The 16260-nt window shown below is 39.5% G+C and overlaps 1 protein-coding gene across 2 annotated transcripts in view; it reads left to right on the top strand.

Moving 5' to 3' along the window:
• Positions 1–6329: 6329 nt before the first annotated feature.
• TXNL1 (thioredoxin-like 1) overlaps positions 6330–16260 on the top strand; it is a 33634-nt gene continuing 23703 nt past the window's right edge. Inside the window, exon 1 of one of the 2 annotated variants that reach the window (XM_012651789.1) lies at positions 6330–6691. In XM_012651789.1, the coding sequence (XP_012507243.1) occupies positions 6594–6691 (98 nt within the window). In that variant the 5' untranslated portion in view covers positions 6330–6593. Of the gene's footprint in view, positions 6692–14686; positions 14745–16260 lie in introns of those variants that run through there. The other variant, XM_012651790.1, reaches the window with a different exon arrangement.

Below are 16260 nucleotides of genomic sequence, written 5' to 3'. Positions count from 1 at the left end.
TCACAGGAAGTAAATCATGGAGAAGGAAAACAGTGGATATAGAGAATAGTAGTTCTTACCCAAATGATCAGTAAAGGGAAATCCCAGAATGACAGCTGTGTAACAGACACATAGAGCAATCAATCTAGATGAAAGTAGAGGCTATAGGGCTTCAAAAGGAAGATATCCAATTAAAAATGAGACAATATAGGTACTCAATATAATGGAAAAATTGAAAAACAATATTATGATAAAAGTAAATATTAATAGAATAAGAAAACAGAAAGGCAATTAGAAACTCCAGGTAAAACAAAAGGTTGCAATATAATGTCCCAAATATCCCCAATAATATAACACACACACACACATACAGAAATGTTCCTTGATGTTTCATTCCAGTAACCCCATCATAAGTTGAAAATATTATAAGTCAAAATTGCATTTAATACACCTAACTTACCAAACATCATAGCTTAGCCTAGCCTACCTTAAATGTGCTCAACACTTCCGTTAGTCTACAGTTGGGCAAAATCATCTAACATAAAGCATATTTTATAATAAAGTGTCGAATATTTTGTATCTTGATTACTGAAAGTGAAAATACAGAATGGTTGTACTCGAAGTATGGTTTCTACTGAATACATATCACTTTCACAAGTTGTAAGTTAGGGACCGTCTACACACGTGCATGCACACGCATGCGTGCACATGCACACAGACACACACACACACATACACACACACACAAACACGTTTGTGTGTGGCCAAACAGAACATACCTATGGGCTGGATTAATTTCTGGCAGCAGGGTTTCTTTCTAGTGTTTGCCTTGAAGGAAGAGGATTTATAGGTACAGACACAATGTCTTGAGTAAATATAAAGTCAGATGGGTTTCCCTTGCACTAAAAATAGATTCCCCTATAGAGAAGTGAAAAAAATAGAAAAAGCTCAAGATCTTGGTTCCTTGAACTGGAGGAAAGAGGTAAAAACTCAGGGAGAAATGGCAGGTGGGTGCATCCAGGCAGATGGGGCCAGGTGCAGCCTCAAAGTGTCCCACTCCCTGATGTAGTCACATAGAGCAGAGAGGGGCTGCTTGAAGAGGGCATGTAGACAGAGACAGTGATCCTAGAGATCTGCATACACCAGTACCTCACTCCTACCCCAAACCCCAGAAATCTGGCATAATTTCTGACGCTACCAGAGGAGGAGATAAGGTTAAGTTTTTGTTGTAGTTAGATGTAGCAGGAGGGTGGGGATTCAGAGTCAAATGAAACTGAGTTATAGAAAACAAAGTCATATTTCCTATACATCTGATTTTTTTGGGCTGAGATTCTTACTTACTATGCTTATTAGCCATTTATTCAACCGATATTTATGTTGTGCCTACTATGTGAAAAAAGCTATGGGAGAGACAGATATGTCTGACATATCTCCAGTATGCTGTTAAATTAGCAGAGTGAACCCATGATAGCTGTGGGACATAATAGAAGGCCTTCCTCCAGTGACTGGCTGGACTTGATAAGAACTGGTGAATCTGGGGGGAAAATTATATTTTCGGTAAGTTGAGAGATAAATCAGGCCAGGTGTGGTGGCTCACACCAGTAATCCTAGAACTTTGGGAGGCCAAGGCGGGAGGATCTCTTAAGGCCTAGAGTTCAGGAGAGATATCAGGAGTCATTTCTGTGAAGTTGATGCATTTCCTTCCTATGTTTATCTAGACCTGAATATTAGAACATGTTCTTTTATAAAGCATTCTCTGTTCTTTCCAGCTAGAAATTTTTTCTCCTTTTTCTGAACCACTACTTTTGCTATGGCACTTATTTTTAACTCATATTTGTAGAAGTGTCTTACTGCGCTTGAGATGTTCTCAGAGGAAAGGTGTTTCAAAGCATTATCACAGTACTTTCTCTATATTAAATGCATTGTAAACGTTATGTATATGGTAGACTAGTTATCATCGAATAGTGTTCCTCAAAATGTGGATCCCTTACATCAGTTTCCCTGGGTGCTTGCTAAAATTCATATTCCTGGGCCACACTCCTGCTCTACTGACTCAGAATCTCTAGGTATGAAACTGGGAACCTATATTTTTGAGGAACTTACTATAGTATGCGAACTATGAATTTCATAGAAAAACATGGGAATGACAAATAGGTTTCATCTAGTGTGCTGACCCTGGTAGTGAGTTCTGCCGAACGGAATTCTGAGGCTGAAGCTAGATTCTTTGGGAAACCATGGCATCTAATTCCTGCCATGAACAAGTAAGGAGTTGTGGGGCGGGGGCAGTTTGTGACTGTATATATGCAGCATATTTGGCATCTCTGAATACGTTAATCTCAGGAATGGAAAGAGTGTTCCCCATGCTGCTAAGAATAATCATAAATAATCCTTGCAGAGGTTTTTGAGTCTCCAAGATTTTTCTAAAATTTTCATGGAAATTCTAGGAAATGGAGTTTTGGGAAAATTTCATCCACCAAGAAGTTTAATTTAGTTAATGAAATTAAGCATTAGTTAAATGACATAGAGGGACTAGTTAACTATGAATATTTTTTGAAGAGGTGGGATCTTGCTTTTTTTGCCTAGGCTGGTCTTGAATTCCTGGGCTCAAGGGATCCTCCTGTCTCAGCCTCTGGAGTAGCTGGGACTACAGGCATGTGCCACCGTGCCTAGCTTATTTTTGTTTTAGCTATCTGAACCTTCTTTGTAGAATTTTTGTGTAGGATTTTCCCCCGACCCATGCCTTCTGACCTTGTGATAACATCTGCTAAATGTTTCCATGCACATATATAAAGTTCGTTTCTATAAAATGCCGAGTGCAACCTAGAGAAGGCTACACAGATGCTTAATTATATAGCTCTGAATCAATTACACACTTACCTGAATGTCAGCCTTTTCATCAGCAGAGTAGGGACAATAACCACCATCTTGCCTGTATCTCCGGGTTGTGAGGACCTCTCACAAGAGTGTGTGTCCCTAAGGACAGGAACATGTAATAATCACCTTTAACTTCTGAGTATTCAGCCAGTGCCAGACACACTGGAGGCCTTGAACAATTTGTTGTGGTTGTCAGTGCGCTGATTCCAGTCTTACTTCATCGAATGGTAGTGGTTGTTTGAGTAATAACTAATGACTCTTTTCCTACATTCCAAAGCGTTTTTCAGTCTTCTACCTTTTGGTCTTTGACCCTTGACTTTTGTGATTTTCCTCCTGCCTCTCTGCTTCTTTCCTAACTCTTCTCATTTTACTCCCTATTTGTGGTTTTCTTTAAATTTCTTTTGTAACTCTTTGCTTTTCTGTATATTTCCTGACGAACTCACCTATTTTAGTGGTATCAACTATGACCTCCATGCTGGCAACTCTCGTGTATTTATCTGCCGCTTGCTATATTAATCTTCCAGCCTCTAATTTACCAGGTGTTGAACCATTTTTCAAATTTTTATATGAGGCACAGTCACAAAAGGAAAAAGCACATTCGAAGTGGGTAATTGAGGATAATTTAGTAAGGAGAGTATTAATAAACCTGTGGATAAAGTTTCGAAGAATCAAAAAGTGATGGTGATGTTAAAGAGAAAATAAAGACAAATACATAAAGGATTGAGCAGTGAGTGGAAAAGTTTTACCATAGAGACGGGAACTGGATACACCACACAACTATGCTCTGGGTGGTGAAGGTAGGGGAGGAGAAAAATGGTAGTGTTTTTCAAACCAAAAGAGCTCTATTGGTAGTAGGAAAGTGAAGTCTCCGGGTGTTACTAATTAGTTGGTATTATCTGGGCTTACAGTTAGGTTAGTGCTAGGTGGCCAGAGGTAGTTCATGCTATAAGCATGAAAGTCCATGGAGGAATTATGGCTTCCAAGTACCTCTGCTTCCTACGGGTACGTGCCTTGGGATTATAATGGCCCATGTCCCTGCTATATATGTGAAGTGCCCAAGTCAGGATTCTCTTGTCTTGTCAGGTCTGCACTAGCATCAGTAGACTAGGTGGCCAGGCCAGGGTTTCTCAATACCCTCATGCCACCAACAGCCAGGAATGATTTCTACTCTCAGGCCTAAAGAGACAAGAGAAGATAGTCTCTGGTGTCCTTATAAGAAGAAGACACCAGTACTTTGTGTATGTGTGTGTATATACATGTGTGCACACAGAAAAGGCCATGTGAAGACACAGTGAGAAAGCATCCATTTACAAGTCCAGGAGAGAGGCCTCAGGAGACACCAACCTGCCAGCACCTTGATTTTGGACTTCCAGTCTCCAGAACTGTGAGAAATAAACTTCTGCTGTTTAAGCCACCCAGTGTGTGGTATTCTGCTGTTACAGCCACCCTAGCTGACTAATACATCATTGTTTATAAACATCTTTTATTGAGTACCTTTTGTTTTGGCTCTTTATGTACATTATCCACTATAACCTTTAACCCTCATAATCCTAGAAAGCAGGTATTATTAACCCAATTTTCACAGACAAAGAAGCTGAAGTTCAGAGAGGTTACTGCCACAAATTGTAAGTAGCAAAGATTTATTGTGAGAATTTTTATTTGTCTATGAAAGCCATTACACTGTGCTGATATTACAAGAGAAAGGAATATAATTACTGTGTCTCTCATCTGGCTGGGTACAGTTAAGAATAATTATTTTGCTTCTGCAGCACCTTTAGCCTTCTCTTTTCACGTTTCTTAGGCTTCAACTATCATCCAATCTGATGACTTCCAAATCTGTAACTTTATCTTATTCCTTTTTCTTTAGTTCCAAACCCATCCTTCCCACTATCTACTGTACACCTCACCCGGATGTCCTAAAGGCATCTTAACTCATTAAAAAAAAAAAGCTACGATTGAAATATTTGAGTTATCCTAGACCTCCTTCCTCTGTCATCTCACTAAATTGGTCCATTGGTTTAGTGGTTCTAATCTTCTAATTGTTTCTCAAATATATTCCTTCCCCTTCACTTCCACTGCAACTGCTCTCCTAATTTAGTTCCTGGTGACGGTAGTCTCCTTAACTGATCTCACTGCCTTCCATCCTCCTCATTGCTACCTTAGAGCTTTTTCTAAAGACTCTATAATCACAGAATTGCCTTGCAGTGATTTTTCCATTGCCTTCATGATAAAATCAAAATGCCTTACCTAGTCATGATTTGACCTCTACCGTCCTCTCAAATTTCGTCTCCCCAGCTAAGTCCAAATAATTTGTAAACTAGCCTGATATTTTAAAAAGCCTGCTTTACTTGAAATAATAACAGAACCTACTTCACAGGGTTGTTGTGAGAAGTAAATGCGCTGGTACATAAACAGAGCTTGGGCCAGGCGTGGTGGCTCACGCCTGTAATCCTAGCACTCAGGGAGGCCAAGGCAGGAGGACTGCTTGAGCTCAGGAATTGGAGACCAGCCTGAGCAAGAGCGACCCCGTCTCTACTAAAAATAGAAAGAAATTAGCCGTGCATGGTGGCGCGTGCCTGTAGTCCCAGCTACCCGGGAGGCTGAGGCAAGAGTATCCCTTGAGCCCAGGAGTTTGAGGTTGCTGTGAGCCAGGCTGACCCCACGGCACTCTAGCCCAGGCAAAAGAGTAAGACTCTGTCTCATAAAAAAAAAAAAAAAAAAAAAAAAGGGAGCTTGTATCTTGCCTGGTACATAATGTGTTAAATATTACCTATTCTTATTATCTGCCCTCTCAACCCATCCCTACTATCTCTCACCATCTATCATTAACTCCTTCCTCCCTTTCAAGGTTGAACTCAGGGCTCACATTCCCAGCAAGTTTACCCGGCTCCACTCTCCCATCTCATTTGTCTCCACCGCTTCCTATTCAAACTTCTTTGTTACTGTATTTGAGTCTGTCACTAGACTGTAAATTTCCTAAATTAGGGATGATGCCATTATCTTTTTGGGCAAGACCTAAAGACAGGTACGCAATACTTTCTCAACCACTGCACAGAGAGATGTAATGAGATCTGTAAATAAACGTTTCTAAAGTCTATTTTACTTGTGCGCAGTGACCCGCTCAGAATTCAGGACAAGATCATCCTCAAAGTATTTCCCGAGGGGACCTTCTGACTTTAAGCAGCAACCATGAACCCGGGGAAAAAGGAGGCCCCTTTTCACTGGCCTAACCCAGAAAACTCGGTAAAAGCCTGGGGTGGAGCGGAGGGCGGTCTAACAAACGCGGACAAACACAAGAACATTTGAGATCAGTCTGCGCCTGCGTTCGTGACCGCTACACATCTGCGCCTGCGCCGCTCAAGGTAGCGCGAGGAGACTCAGTCGAGGGTAGGGCTACGCTTCGCGTTTTAGGATTGGGCGATGGGAGCCAAAACGGACGGCGCGGAAATGACGCCAAGGCGCGCAAGCGCCGGCGGCCCTGCCGCGCGGTGGCTTCTGGGTCCTGCTCATCTTCCTTTTCCTCGCCTCTCCCCTCGCCCCTCCCGTCCCCGCCTCCTCGGCAGCTCCGCTCCCTGGCGTGACTCGGCACTGAGAGTCCTGGTTAGAAGACGCCCCTGTCGCCACCTCCTCTGTCCAGGCCTTAGCCTTCCTGAGCTTCTCTCCTTCCTCTCCCGGGTCGCCTTCGCCTTCAATTTCTAAGCCAGTGGCGTCGCAGCCGCCCTACCCGGCTCTCTGTGAGGATGGTGGGAGTGAAGCCGGTCGGGAGCGACCCGGATTTCCAGCCAGAGCTCAGCGGCGCGGGCTCTAGACTCACCGTGGTCAAGTTCACCATGAGAGGGTGAGGCCAGGCCCGAGCCCCGGCGGCCCCGGTCTGTCTTTCCTTGCTTTCCTTTCACTCTTTCCCGGTCCAGGTTCCCTTGCTTTCTCCTGCTCCAGAGTGTCCGGCGCTGGCCGAACCCCCAGGCCGCTGCCAGAATTAGGCCTCAGCTCTCGGTCGTGAGCCCCCATTTATGTACAGGGGGGCTCCCACGCGGGCACGGAGGCCTGACCGGCTACCTTCCCCAGTTCAGGAGATCCCCATCTGCCCTTCTTGAATCCTCGGACAAACTCTGCTCTTGGGGGTAGCCTGCCCCTCTTCCTTCCAGTCTGTGGGTGTCTCCCACAGACTCCTCCTTCCTGACCCCTTCTTTCTGGCAGCCAGCTGTCATTTGCATCTTAGGATCTCTGAAAGCTTAATTTACGGAACAGTTTGATTCTCTTCACCACCTACATCTTTGTAAGCCTTTTAGATGATTCAGATGGGGCTGTCCAACTTACTTGCGTAGTGCTTAGTCCTAAATTTTTGCGAATGCATTTTGAATTAAGTTAGTTAGGTCAGGATGCTTTTTAACTTTTTTAACCTATTTGTTTCTCCTTTGGTAGTAATTTTGTAGCTTAGGCTCCCCATGTATGCTATTGCATCTGATCACACAAATTACAGTACTTATATGGTATATTACAGGTGGACACGTAGACAGACATCTGAGTTTGACCAGACTCCGTTTTTCATTTGGTGATTTAAGAGGACAGGGATCTTGAAAGATGTTAACTGTCTTTGGTACAACAAACCAACAAAATGTATAGGTCGTAGAGCTGTGGGCGTGTAATGTTCCTGTGTGAGAGTGACATGTTGGAACTCGGCATTGAAAATCAAAATTTCGGCGAATATGTTTTTACAGATCTCCCCTTGTGTATATAGGTACCTGGTTAGAAGGATTAGAGGTCCCCAGCTGATTTACCATGACCCCCTGGCGCTATTTACATATATACCAACTTGTAGCAGTCTACTACTGATGTGACTGTTTATGTAACGTGCTTTGTTGTCCAAGTAACTATATTAACATAAGGCAATATTTTGAATCTCACAGCAAAAAATGTAAATCCTAGCACATGATTCAGTAAATTTTGAGTATGTAAATGGTGGCATTAGGATTGGATAATATTAGGAGATGAGAGGTGCAGACAGAGGTGAAAACAAATTAGGACTTATTTTTGGACCTAGTTTCTCTTACACAGAGTTGAAAAGGGACAGTATACTGGATTTAATAGGGGTGGGCTAGGGTACTGATATTATATGTGAACTTTCACATTTATTAAATTGAAGAGGATAGATGATTATATTGTTAGGATATATTCCTCCCCTTACCATAACAGAGGGAGAGATGATAGATAGGTGATTAATAATTTATTGATTGAAGTGAGAAAAGTGGGGAAACTTTGCTACCAAGGAAACTTTTTTCCGTTAATGATGTGTCATTTAAGGTATAACCACAGACATTGACTGATGAAGAACTGTGTTATTTACATTTAAGAAGATACTCTAATGGAATGAAAATTGTATTTTTGTAAAAACCGAGGGAAAATTGATGTTTGAATTTAGAGAACTTGTAAGTTCAAAAGCATATTTAGGTCACATTTATAAATCTGGTCAGGTTGTATTTGCCTTTAAAGTTATTTGAACATGTTGGCCATTAATGTGTTCCCATCTGAACTCATTGTCAACAGGACCCCAGATTTACGTGTATGGGGGTCAGTATTAGACTGGCCAACAACTATGTCCAGTAAAATCCTGTAAGAAACCTCTTAGATCAGAGTTAATGCTGTTCCATTTTAGGCTAAGGGCAAAGGGCAAAGGACATAGTTTTCTCCAGCATCTGTTTCACTTATTTTCCAACCCTGTTTCAAGCCTTATTTCTTATTTTCAACCTCCATGCCTTATCTACCCTCAGTCTAAATTAATTTTACTAAAGCAATATGTATTAAATAGATTGTTATTCTCCTTTTTAAGAATCTTTAGTGGTTCTCCAGAAAAATATACGTAACGTAAAATTGACCATGTTAACCATTTTTAGGTACACAAATCATTAGTATTAATGATTAATCCGTATCCCTCAGTTCTGTGCCTATGGATTCAATCGACTGTGGGTCGAAAATATTTGGAAAAAAAAAATTGCATTTGTACTGACCACGTACAGACTTTTTTCCTTGTGTTTATTCCCCATATTCCCTAAACAGTACAATACAACAACTATTTACATAACATCTTGTAGTTATTACCTAAACAATACCAAAACTATTTACATAGCATTTACATTGTATTAGGTATTATAAGTGTTCTAGAGAGTATTTAAAGTAGGCTAAATGCAAATACTTTGCCATTTTGGGCATATGCAGATTTTGATAGCACTGGAAGTCCTGGAACCAGTCCTCCTCGGATACCAAGAGATGCCTGTACATTGATTATGTTGTGCTACCATCACCACTATTTCCTAGAACTTTTTCATCATCCCAGACAGAAACTCTGCATTCATTATACATTATCTTCCTAGCCCCACTTTTCCAGAGGGCCAAAACTCTGTACCCATTAAACCAGCAGTCCCCAACCTTTTGGCACCAGGGACCAGTGACATGGAAGACAATTTTTCCAAGGATTGGGAGAGGAGAGATGGTTTCAGGATGATTCAAACACATTACATTTATTGTGCACTTTATTTCTATTATTACATTGTAATATATAATGAAATAATTATACAGCTCACCGTAATGTACAATCTAATGCTGCTGCTGATTGTGTAGGTGGCGAAGCTCAGGAGGTGATGCAGCTGATGGGGAGGGGCTGTAAATACAGCTGAAGCTTCTCTTGCTCTCGGACCACTTGTGCGGCCTGGTTCCTAACAGGCCGCAGACTGGTGCCAGTCCTCGGACCAGGGGTTGGGGAGCACAGTGTTAAACAATACGTTGCCCCTTCCCCCCTACCTCCTGGGGAACCACTATTCTACCTTCTGTCTCTATGAATTTGCCGATTTTAGGCACCTCATATAAGTGAAATAATAACAATATTTGTACTTTTGTTTTTGACTTATTTCATTTAGCAAAATGTTTTCAAAGTTCATCCTTATGGTAGCATATATAAAAACCTCATTCTTCTTTATGGCTGTGTAAAATACTTCTTTGTGTGTATATACCGTATTTTGTTTATTCATGTGTGCAGGAGCACTGAGGTTGTGTCGAGCCTTGGCTATTGTGTATAATGTTGCTATGGACATTGCTTTACAGGGATCTCTTTCTGAGTTTCTGCCTTTAATTCTTTTGGGTCTATACCTAGGAGTGGAATTGCTGAATTGTGTGGTAATTCTATGTTTAACTATTTGAGGAACTGGCAAACTGTTTTTCATGGCGGCTGCACCATTTTACATTCCCATCTGGAATGTAGGAGGGTTCCACTTTCTCCACATCCTAGCCAACACCTATCTTCCATGTTTTTGATAATAGCCATCTGAATGCTATCAAGAATCTCATTGTGTTTTTGACTTGCATTTCTCAAGGTTGTTGAGCATCTTTTCACGTACTTATTGGTCATTTGTGTGTTTTCTTTAGAGAAATGTCTGTTAAAGCCCTTTGCCCATTTTTGAATTAGGTGGTTGGTTTCTGTGTTGTTGAGTTGTAGGAGTTCTTTATATATTCTGGATATTAATTCATTAACATATATAATTTGCAAATTTTTTTTCCATTATGTGAGTTGCATTTTCACTTTCTTGTTGGTGTTCTTCGATGCACTGTTTTTTGATTTTGATGAAGTCCAATTTATGTATTCTTTTGTTGCCTGTGCTTTCATTATCATATTCAAGAAATTGTGAGATCCAATGAAGATTTCCTCCTATGTTTCCATCTAAAAGAGTTTTATAATTTTAGCTCTTAAGTTTAGATGTTTGATCTATTTTAAGTTAATTTTGTTATATGGTGTGAGGTAGGGTCCAGTTCATTTTCTGGCATGTGATTATCCAGTTTTTCCAGCACCACTTGTTGAAAACTGTCTTTTCCCCGTTGAATGGTATTGGCACCCTTCTGCAGGGTATTTTTTTTCCTCCAGGCTGGAGTGCAGTGGTATGATCATAGCTCACTATAACCTCCTAGGCTTAAGGGATCCTCCCACCTCAGCCTTCCAAGTAGTTGGGATTATAAGAGTCAGATTTCAGCCTGAAGTGTCAATTCTTAGGGCACTCATGGCCGAAGAATGACCGGATGCACCAAAGTAAGGCAAGCACGAAAATGAGGTTTATTGAGGAGAGAAAGATAGGATTATAGAGCAAGAGCAAGATACAGGTTTACAGAGTGTGATACATATGCCACAGATGACGACTGGACCCATTGTGACAGCAAAGGGAAAGCAAAAGAAGGGCAAAAAAAAAAAAAAAAAAAAAAAGGCCTGGTTATGGTCTGCATCTTGTTTTATAGTGCTTGGATTGGGACCTCCCTGCGGAAACCACTTTGATTGGACAGTTGGGCTTGCATGACCTGAGTCTTACCACACATGTGGGTTCTGGGTCATTCTCTGGACTGTATCATACCTAATGCTGCTTGGCCCACGGGCTAGAGAGTCCTCTGCATTCTTTTGCAGCTGATTGGCAGATTAATAGGGTATCCTCCCCCCCCCCCCCAGGTATGGCAGTTGCTCGGGAAGGGATTAAGGTAGGGCGTGACCAAGATGGGGGCCTGGGGCCTACCTGCTTCCCAGGTGGGGCAATTACAACAAGACAAGACACCCACTTTTCATCCCTAGGAGATCTGGAATCTCTTGTTATCTACCTAACATAAGCATGAGCCACCCTACTCCATTCAGAGTATTGTTTAAGGATTGAAATAGTCAACACTTATATATTGCTTAGTCTGTGTGAGGGGCTTGTTTAAGCATTTAGATTGACTCATTCAATCCTCAGAATAACCCTAAAAATTATCCCCATTTTACAGGTGAGGAAATTGAGTCACAGAGATGTTAAATAACTTATTTAAGGTCTCATTGGTGAATGCACGATTTGAATTGTAAAATGCTATTTTTGCTCTTTCCAGCCTAAGGAGAAAGGAAATGCAGGTTCATCTCTGTATCTGCACAGAGCCTGACAATTTTTGATACATGTTGCCTTGAATGATTTAACTATAGCTCCCCTTGGAAATCCCTTCACTCTGGTATTATTTCTCCTCCCTGTAAAATGGGAATAATAACTTTTATCCATATTGTTTAGAGAATGAAATTATATACATATGTGAATTATGTATTGTAGTAACATTTTTAAAACAGGAGTCTCCAAATTATTTCTTCTTAAATATGCCCAGATACATCTTAGTTGTTATAAGCAGTGACAGTTTTGTTGTTAAGATTTGCGGGTAAACTGTTAAAAGAATATACATTTCTCCCCCATTAAACAGTAGGAATGATTTTAATCTTGAATTAATGAATGTATTATTTTTGTAGATAATGGTTACCACATATTCAATTTTCTTAAAGCGGGCCTTTGTAGTCGGTTAGGTGTTATTGTTACCATCCTGGAAGGATGCCAGTGTATATTAGGATGTTGAATTCTGACAGTTATGAGAGCTTGTCCAAATACATTAATTACATAACTTATTAATTACATATTGCAAAATTGGCAAGGACTGAAGGTAGTTTATGGAATTACAGAGTTAGCAGGCCCAGTAGTTTGCAAGAACCAGGCAGATAATGTTAGTGAATGAGGTAGGTAGCTGTAAGAGAGAGGCACGTTGAAGCCCTCGAGAACATATAGTTGTTTATTTGTTTTGTTTGTTAAGTAAACTTTTTATTGAAGTATAACATGTATACAAAAATATGCAAGAAATAAGATCGTTACCAGCACCCCAATCTCTCCTCACCTTCCTGGCTTTTCGCATTACTCTCAGGTTTGAACACTACAGGTTAGTTTTGCCTAGATTTGTACTTTATACAGGTAGAATCATACAGTATTGTAGTTTGTCTGGCTGCCTTTCAAAAGCGTATAAATAGTTTAATCTGGGTAATTAATTTAGAAATAACAATGAAAGGCACTGTGTAAATCACTGCTAGATCAAATTCTAACTTAGTACTTAGTTGTTCTTGGAAGTTATAAAGCTTAAATATGGTGACGTGAGTTTAAGGGTCTTGTGAATGCATAACATGTAGTAGGTGCCCAATGAATGCTAGCTATTTTATGTAAGTAATAGGACCAGTTATATTAATAATTATGTCTGCCCACTAGTAAATACAGTATTTCAAAATTGCTTGCTTTTTTTTTCCCATAGTATTTGTTAATTGTTTGTTACCAGGAGGAACTATTCCTTAACCCACATATTCATGTTTCATAGCTCAGGAACACAGGTCAGTGACAAACTTCTATGTAATTCAACTCAAAGAAATTCTTTGTATTAATATTTCAGAATCACTTGGCACTCTGAGAGTTACCAGTCTTCCTCATCTCCTCAAAATCTTTCATGGAATCATAATTTCTGTAGAAATCTGCATATGCTTTCTTTCTTGATTCAGCCACAGTGAACTTGTAGAGAGCTGCATCCCCCAGGGATACAACAAACGCTCCAGAAGGCCATGTATTTGAGGTTTCATCAAAGCACTGGAAGCCATGGTAGTTACTGTCCTTGATAGGTATGTCAACCTCAGGACGTCTTTCCTGGCTGATGGAGAAATGAACTGTTGAAATTGCTTATTTTAAAGTTATATACCCTGCAGGAAAAAAAAAAACTTTTAAGTATGGCTTTAGAAAACATTTTCTTTATCCATTTTCCAGCTGTATGTGTTTATACAAGTTATTGCTCAAGATAGAACACTGGCTACTGTAGCAAATAGGGAGGAACAGTTAGCAAGGTCATGAAATAGAATTTATATTATGACTGTAAAGAAAAATCTTATTTATTGATAAGAACCTAATGTAGTGCTTTCAGAGAAAGCTTTAGGAATTGACTGTTCTGATTGTAGCTCTGTCACTAACTAGGGTTTTTTAGCTGGGGCATGTTATTTAATTTTTCTGTTCTTCAGTTCTTATCAGGTAATTGTGTTAGGTTACATCAGTTTTAAACTTTTAGTTCTGTGGGTTTGGTTCTTTATGTATCGCAGAAAGCTAAGGATTTGCCTGCTGTATTCTCTTTCTCTCAAAAAGTATAAGGTCAAAATCCTTCTTACATACCCGTTTTGTATATTGGGCTGAAAAGATAAACGTTCAGCCAAAGAGAAGGTTCAGAGTAGGTTTTTGTTCATTTCTAAACTTCTGAACTCGATCTCTGAACTCATTTACAACAAGGTCAAAAATCCTGTATTGTTCTAAGGGTTGCTAATCAAAAAAGTATAATTTTGAAATTTAGGCATACTGGGTACATAATACTTTAGAGCTGGGAAAGATCCTTGGAGAATCTAGTCCTCATTTTATCCAGAGAAATCAGGTGAGTTGTTTATGATCTCAGCTAATGGAAATTTGTTTACTCTTGAATGTTAATGTTAAGGAGAGTAAACATCTTATTTAAATAACATCAATTTATTTGAATGATTGTATCGTGAAAATATGCTGCTGTATATATTTGTGCTTCTCTGCTCAATGACTTATTTTGACTTTTGACTAAAGTTCCAACCTATAATGGCTAATTAAAATTAAACTAAGGATCTAGATAAGGTTATGTCTTGAAAGGAAACAGTTATTTGCAAGGTAATCATTATTTTAGTCTGTTCAGCTACAAGATGTGTTTCTTTAACATCAACTACTGCATTCGTGATTGGTGAATAGAGAGTTGATGTCAGTATAATGTGGAAATTTTGTTGGTTCATATGTGATTTTTCCTAGGTAGTGAAGATCCAAAATAAAACCTTTGGCTGGAAGGAGAAAAGCTCTCAACCACACAGATGGATTCACTTTTGTGTTTATTTTCAGAAAGTTTATTAAAATTAAATATCAGCACCAGCACCTAGCACTTGTTCCCCAGAAGGGTTCATTTTCAGCATTGCATTTCCTCCTGTCCCTACCTTAATGACAGCCCCACCGGCTCAGAGCTCCACTTCCATCTGCATTGTCAGAACACCTGTAAGCATAATTTCCACTTGATGGTTTTTGTTCATTTCAAATATCCCCTAAGGTAGCCTCCAGTTCTGAACCACCTGCTTGGATGTCCATCTATTTCCTGAGTCCTAGTTACTGTTTTTTTTTTTTCTTCCTTAGTGGTCCTGTTACAAAGTTGCATTGGTTTCCAGTGGTTTGTCTCAGTCTTATTTTTCCCATAAATCCTCTTATTTTGAGTGTATGCTTTTGCAGAAGGGTGGTTTTCAGGAGTGGATATGTTGTATTACAGAATAAATACCTGTGTCATTTGTGACACCTGTTTAAATGCAGTTAGTGTTAAATTCTCTATTCTCAACTTACTTAAATATTTTTAAATAAAAATACCTGCCATCATAAAAAAGCAAAGGATGCAGAATTAGGATACTTAAAAGTCTTCCCTAAGCTCTCTTCCTTTTCCAGTCCCACTTTGCAGAAGTAATTAATGTTAACTGTTTATTGTGTCCTGCCACACTTTCTTTTGTTCCCACCCCCACTCCCACCGCCCCCGTTTTTGAGATGTGATCTTGCTGTGTTGCCCAGGCTGAGTGCAGTAGCTGTTCACTGGTGTGATCATAGGTCTGTGCAACCTTGAATTCCTGAGCTCAAGTGATCCTCTGGCCTCAGCCTCCCAAGGAGCTGAGGCTACATGCTCAGCTCTGCCTAACTTTTTAGTATACATTTACATATATACATAATTTTAAAATGTGATCATGGAGAACATTTTATCAGGAGACTTCTTTTCCCAAACACTACAAATTATCCCTTGGTGTGGATGTGTTATAACTTTTAAAACTATTTTTCCATTGATTGCCATTTAGATTATTTCTAACTTTTTACTGTTACAAACATGTTACATTGAACTTCCTTATTCTACATATAATCATATGAATGACCAGAATTTACCCATTCCATTGATAAGAATTTGGTTAATTTCTAGTTTTTGACTATTAGAAATATTACTACTACTAATATTTTTTCAAATGGTCTAAGTTGAACATTTCTGTTGGCTGTATCTCCCAGGAATTGTTATATGTGTAGCTCTAGCACAGTTCCTTTTTTTCCCCCAAAATGATTATACCAGTATGTACTGTCACAAACAGTATATGAAAGTTTAGTTGCTCCACATTCTTGACAATACTTCGTTCTTATTTTAACTATTTTGATGGAGTTGGTTTTAATTTGCACTTCGCTGGTTTCCTTAGTGACTAATGAAGTAGAATGCCTTTTCTACTTCATAGAAAGTTTTTGACTCTTTATTTATTTATTGACTGGATAACCTCATTTGTCAAGTACCTATTCAAGAGTTTATCCATTTTTCTTTTGGGTCTCAGCCTTGTTATTGATTTCTAGGAGTTCTTTACATGTTAGAGGTGTAAATTCTTTGATATGTTTTGTAAATGTTTTTTTCCCGCTCTCTTAATGACATTATTAGACAAATAAAAGATTTTAATATCTTCTAGTTTATAAAATATATTCTAATATGATAATCCTTTTCATTTGG

This window comes from Propithecus coquereli, unplaced genomic scaffold (genome assembly GCF_000956105.1).
Source record: "Propithecus coquereli isolate 6110/MARCELLA unplaced genomic scaffold, Pcoq_1.0 Scaffold37, whole genome shotgun sequence".
In the NCBI taxonomy this organism is placed as follows: domain Eukaryota; kingdom Metazoa; phylum Chordata; class Mammalia; order Primates; family Indriidae; genus Propithecus; species Propithecus coquereli.
Note: the sequence above shows the minus strand (reverse complement) of the source record. Positions and strands in the feature narration are given on the sequence as shown.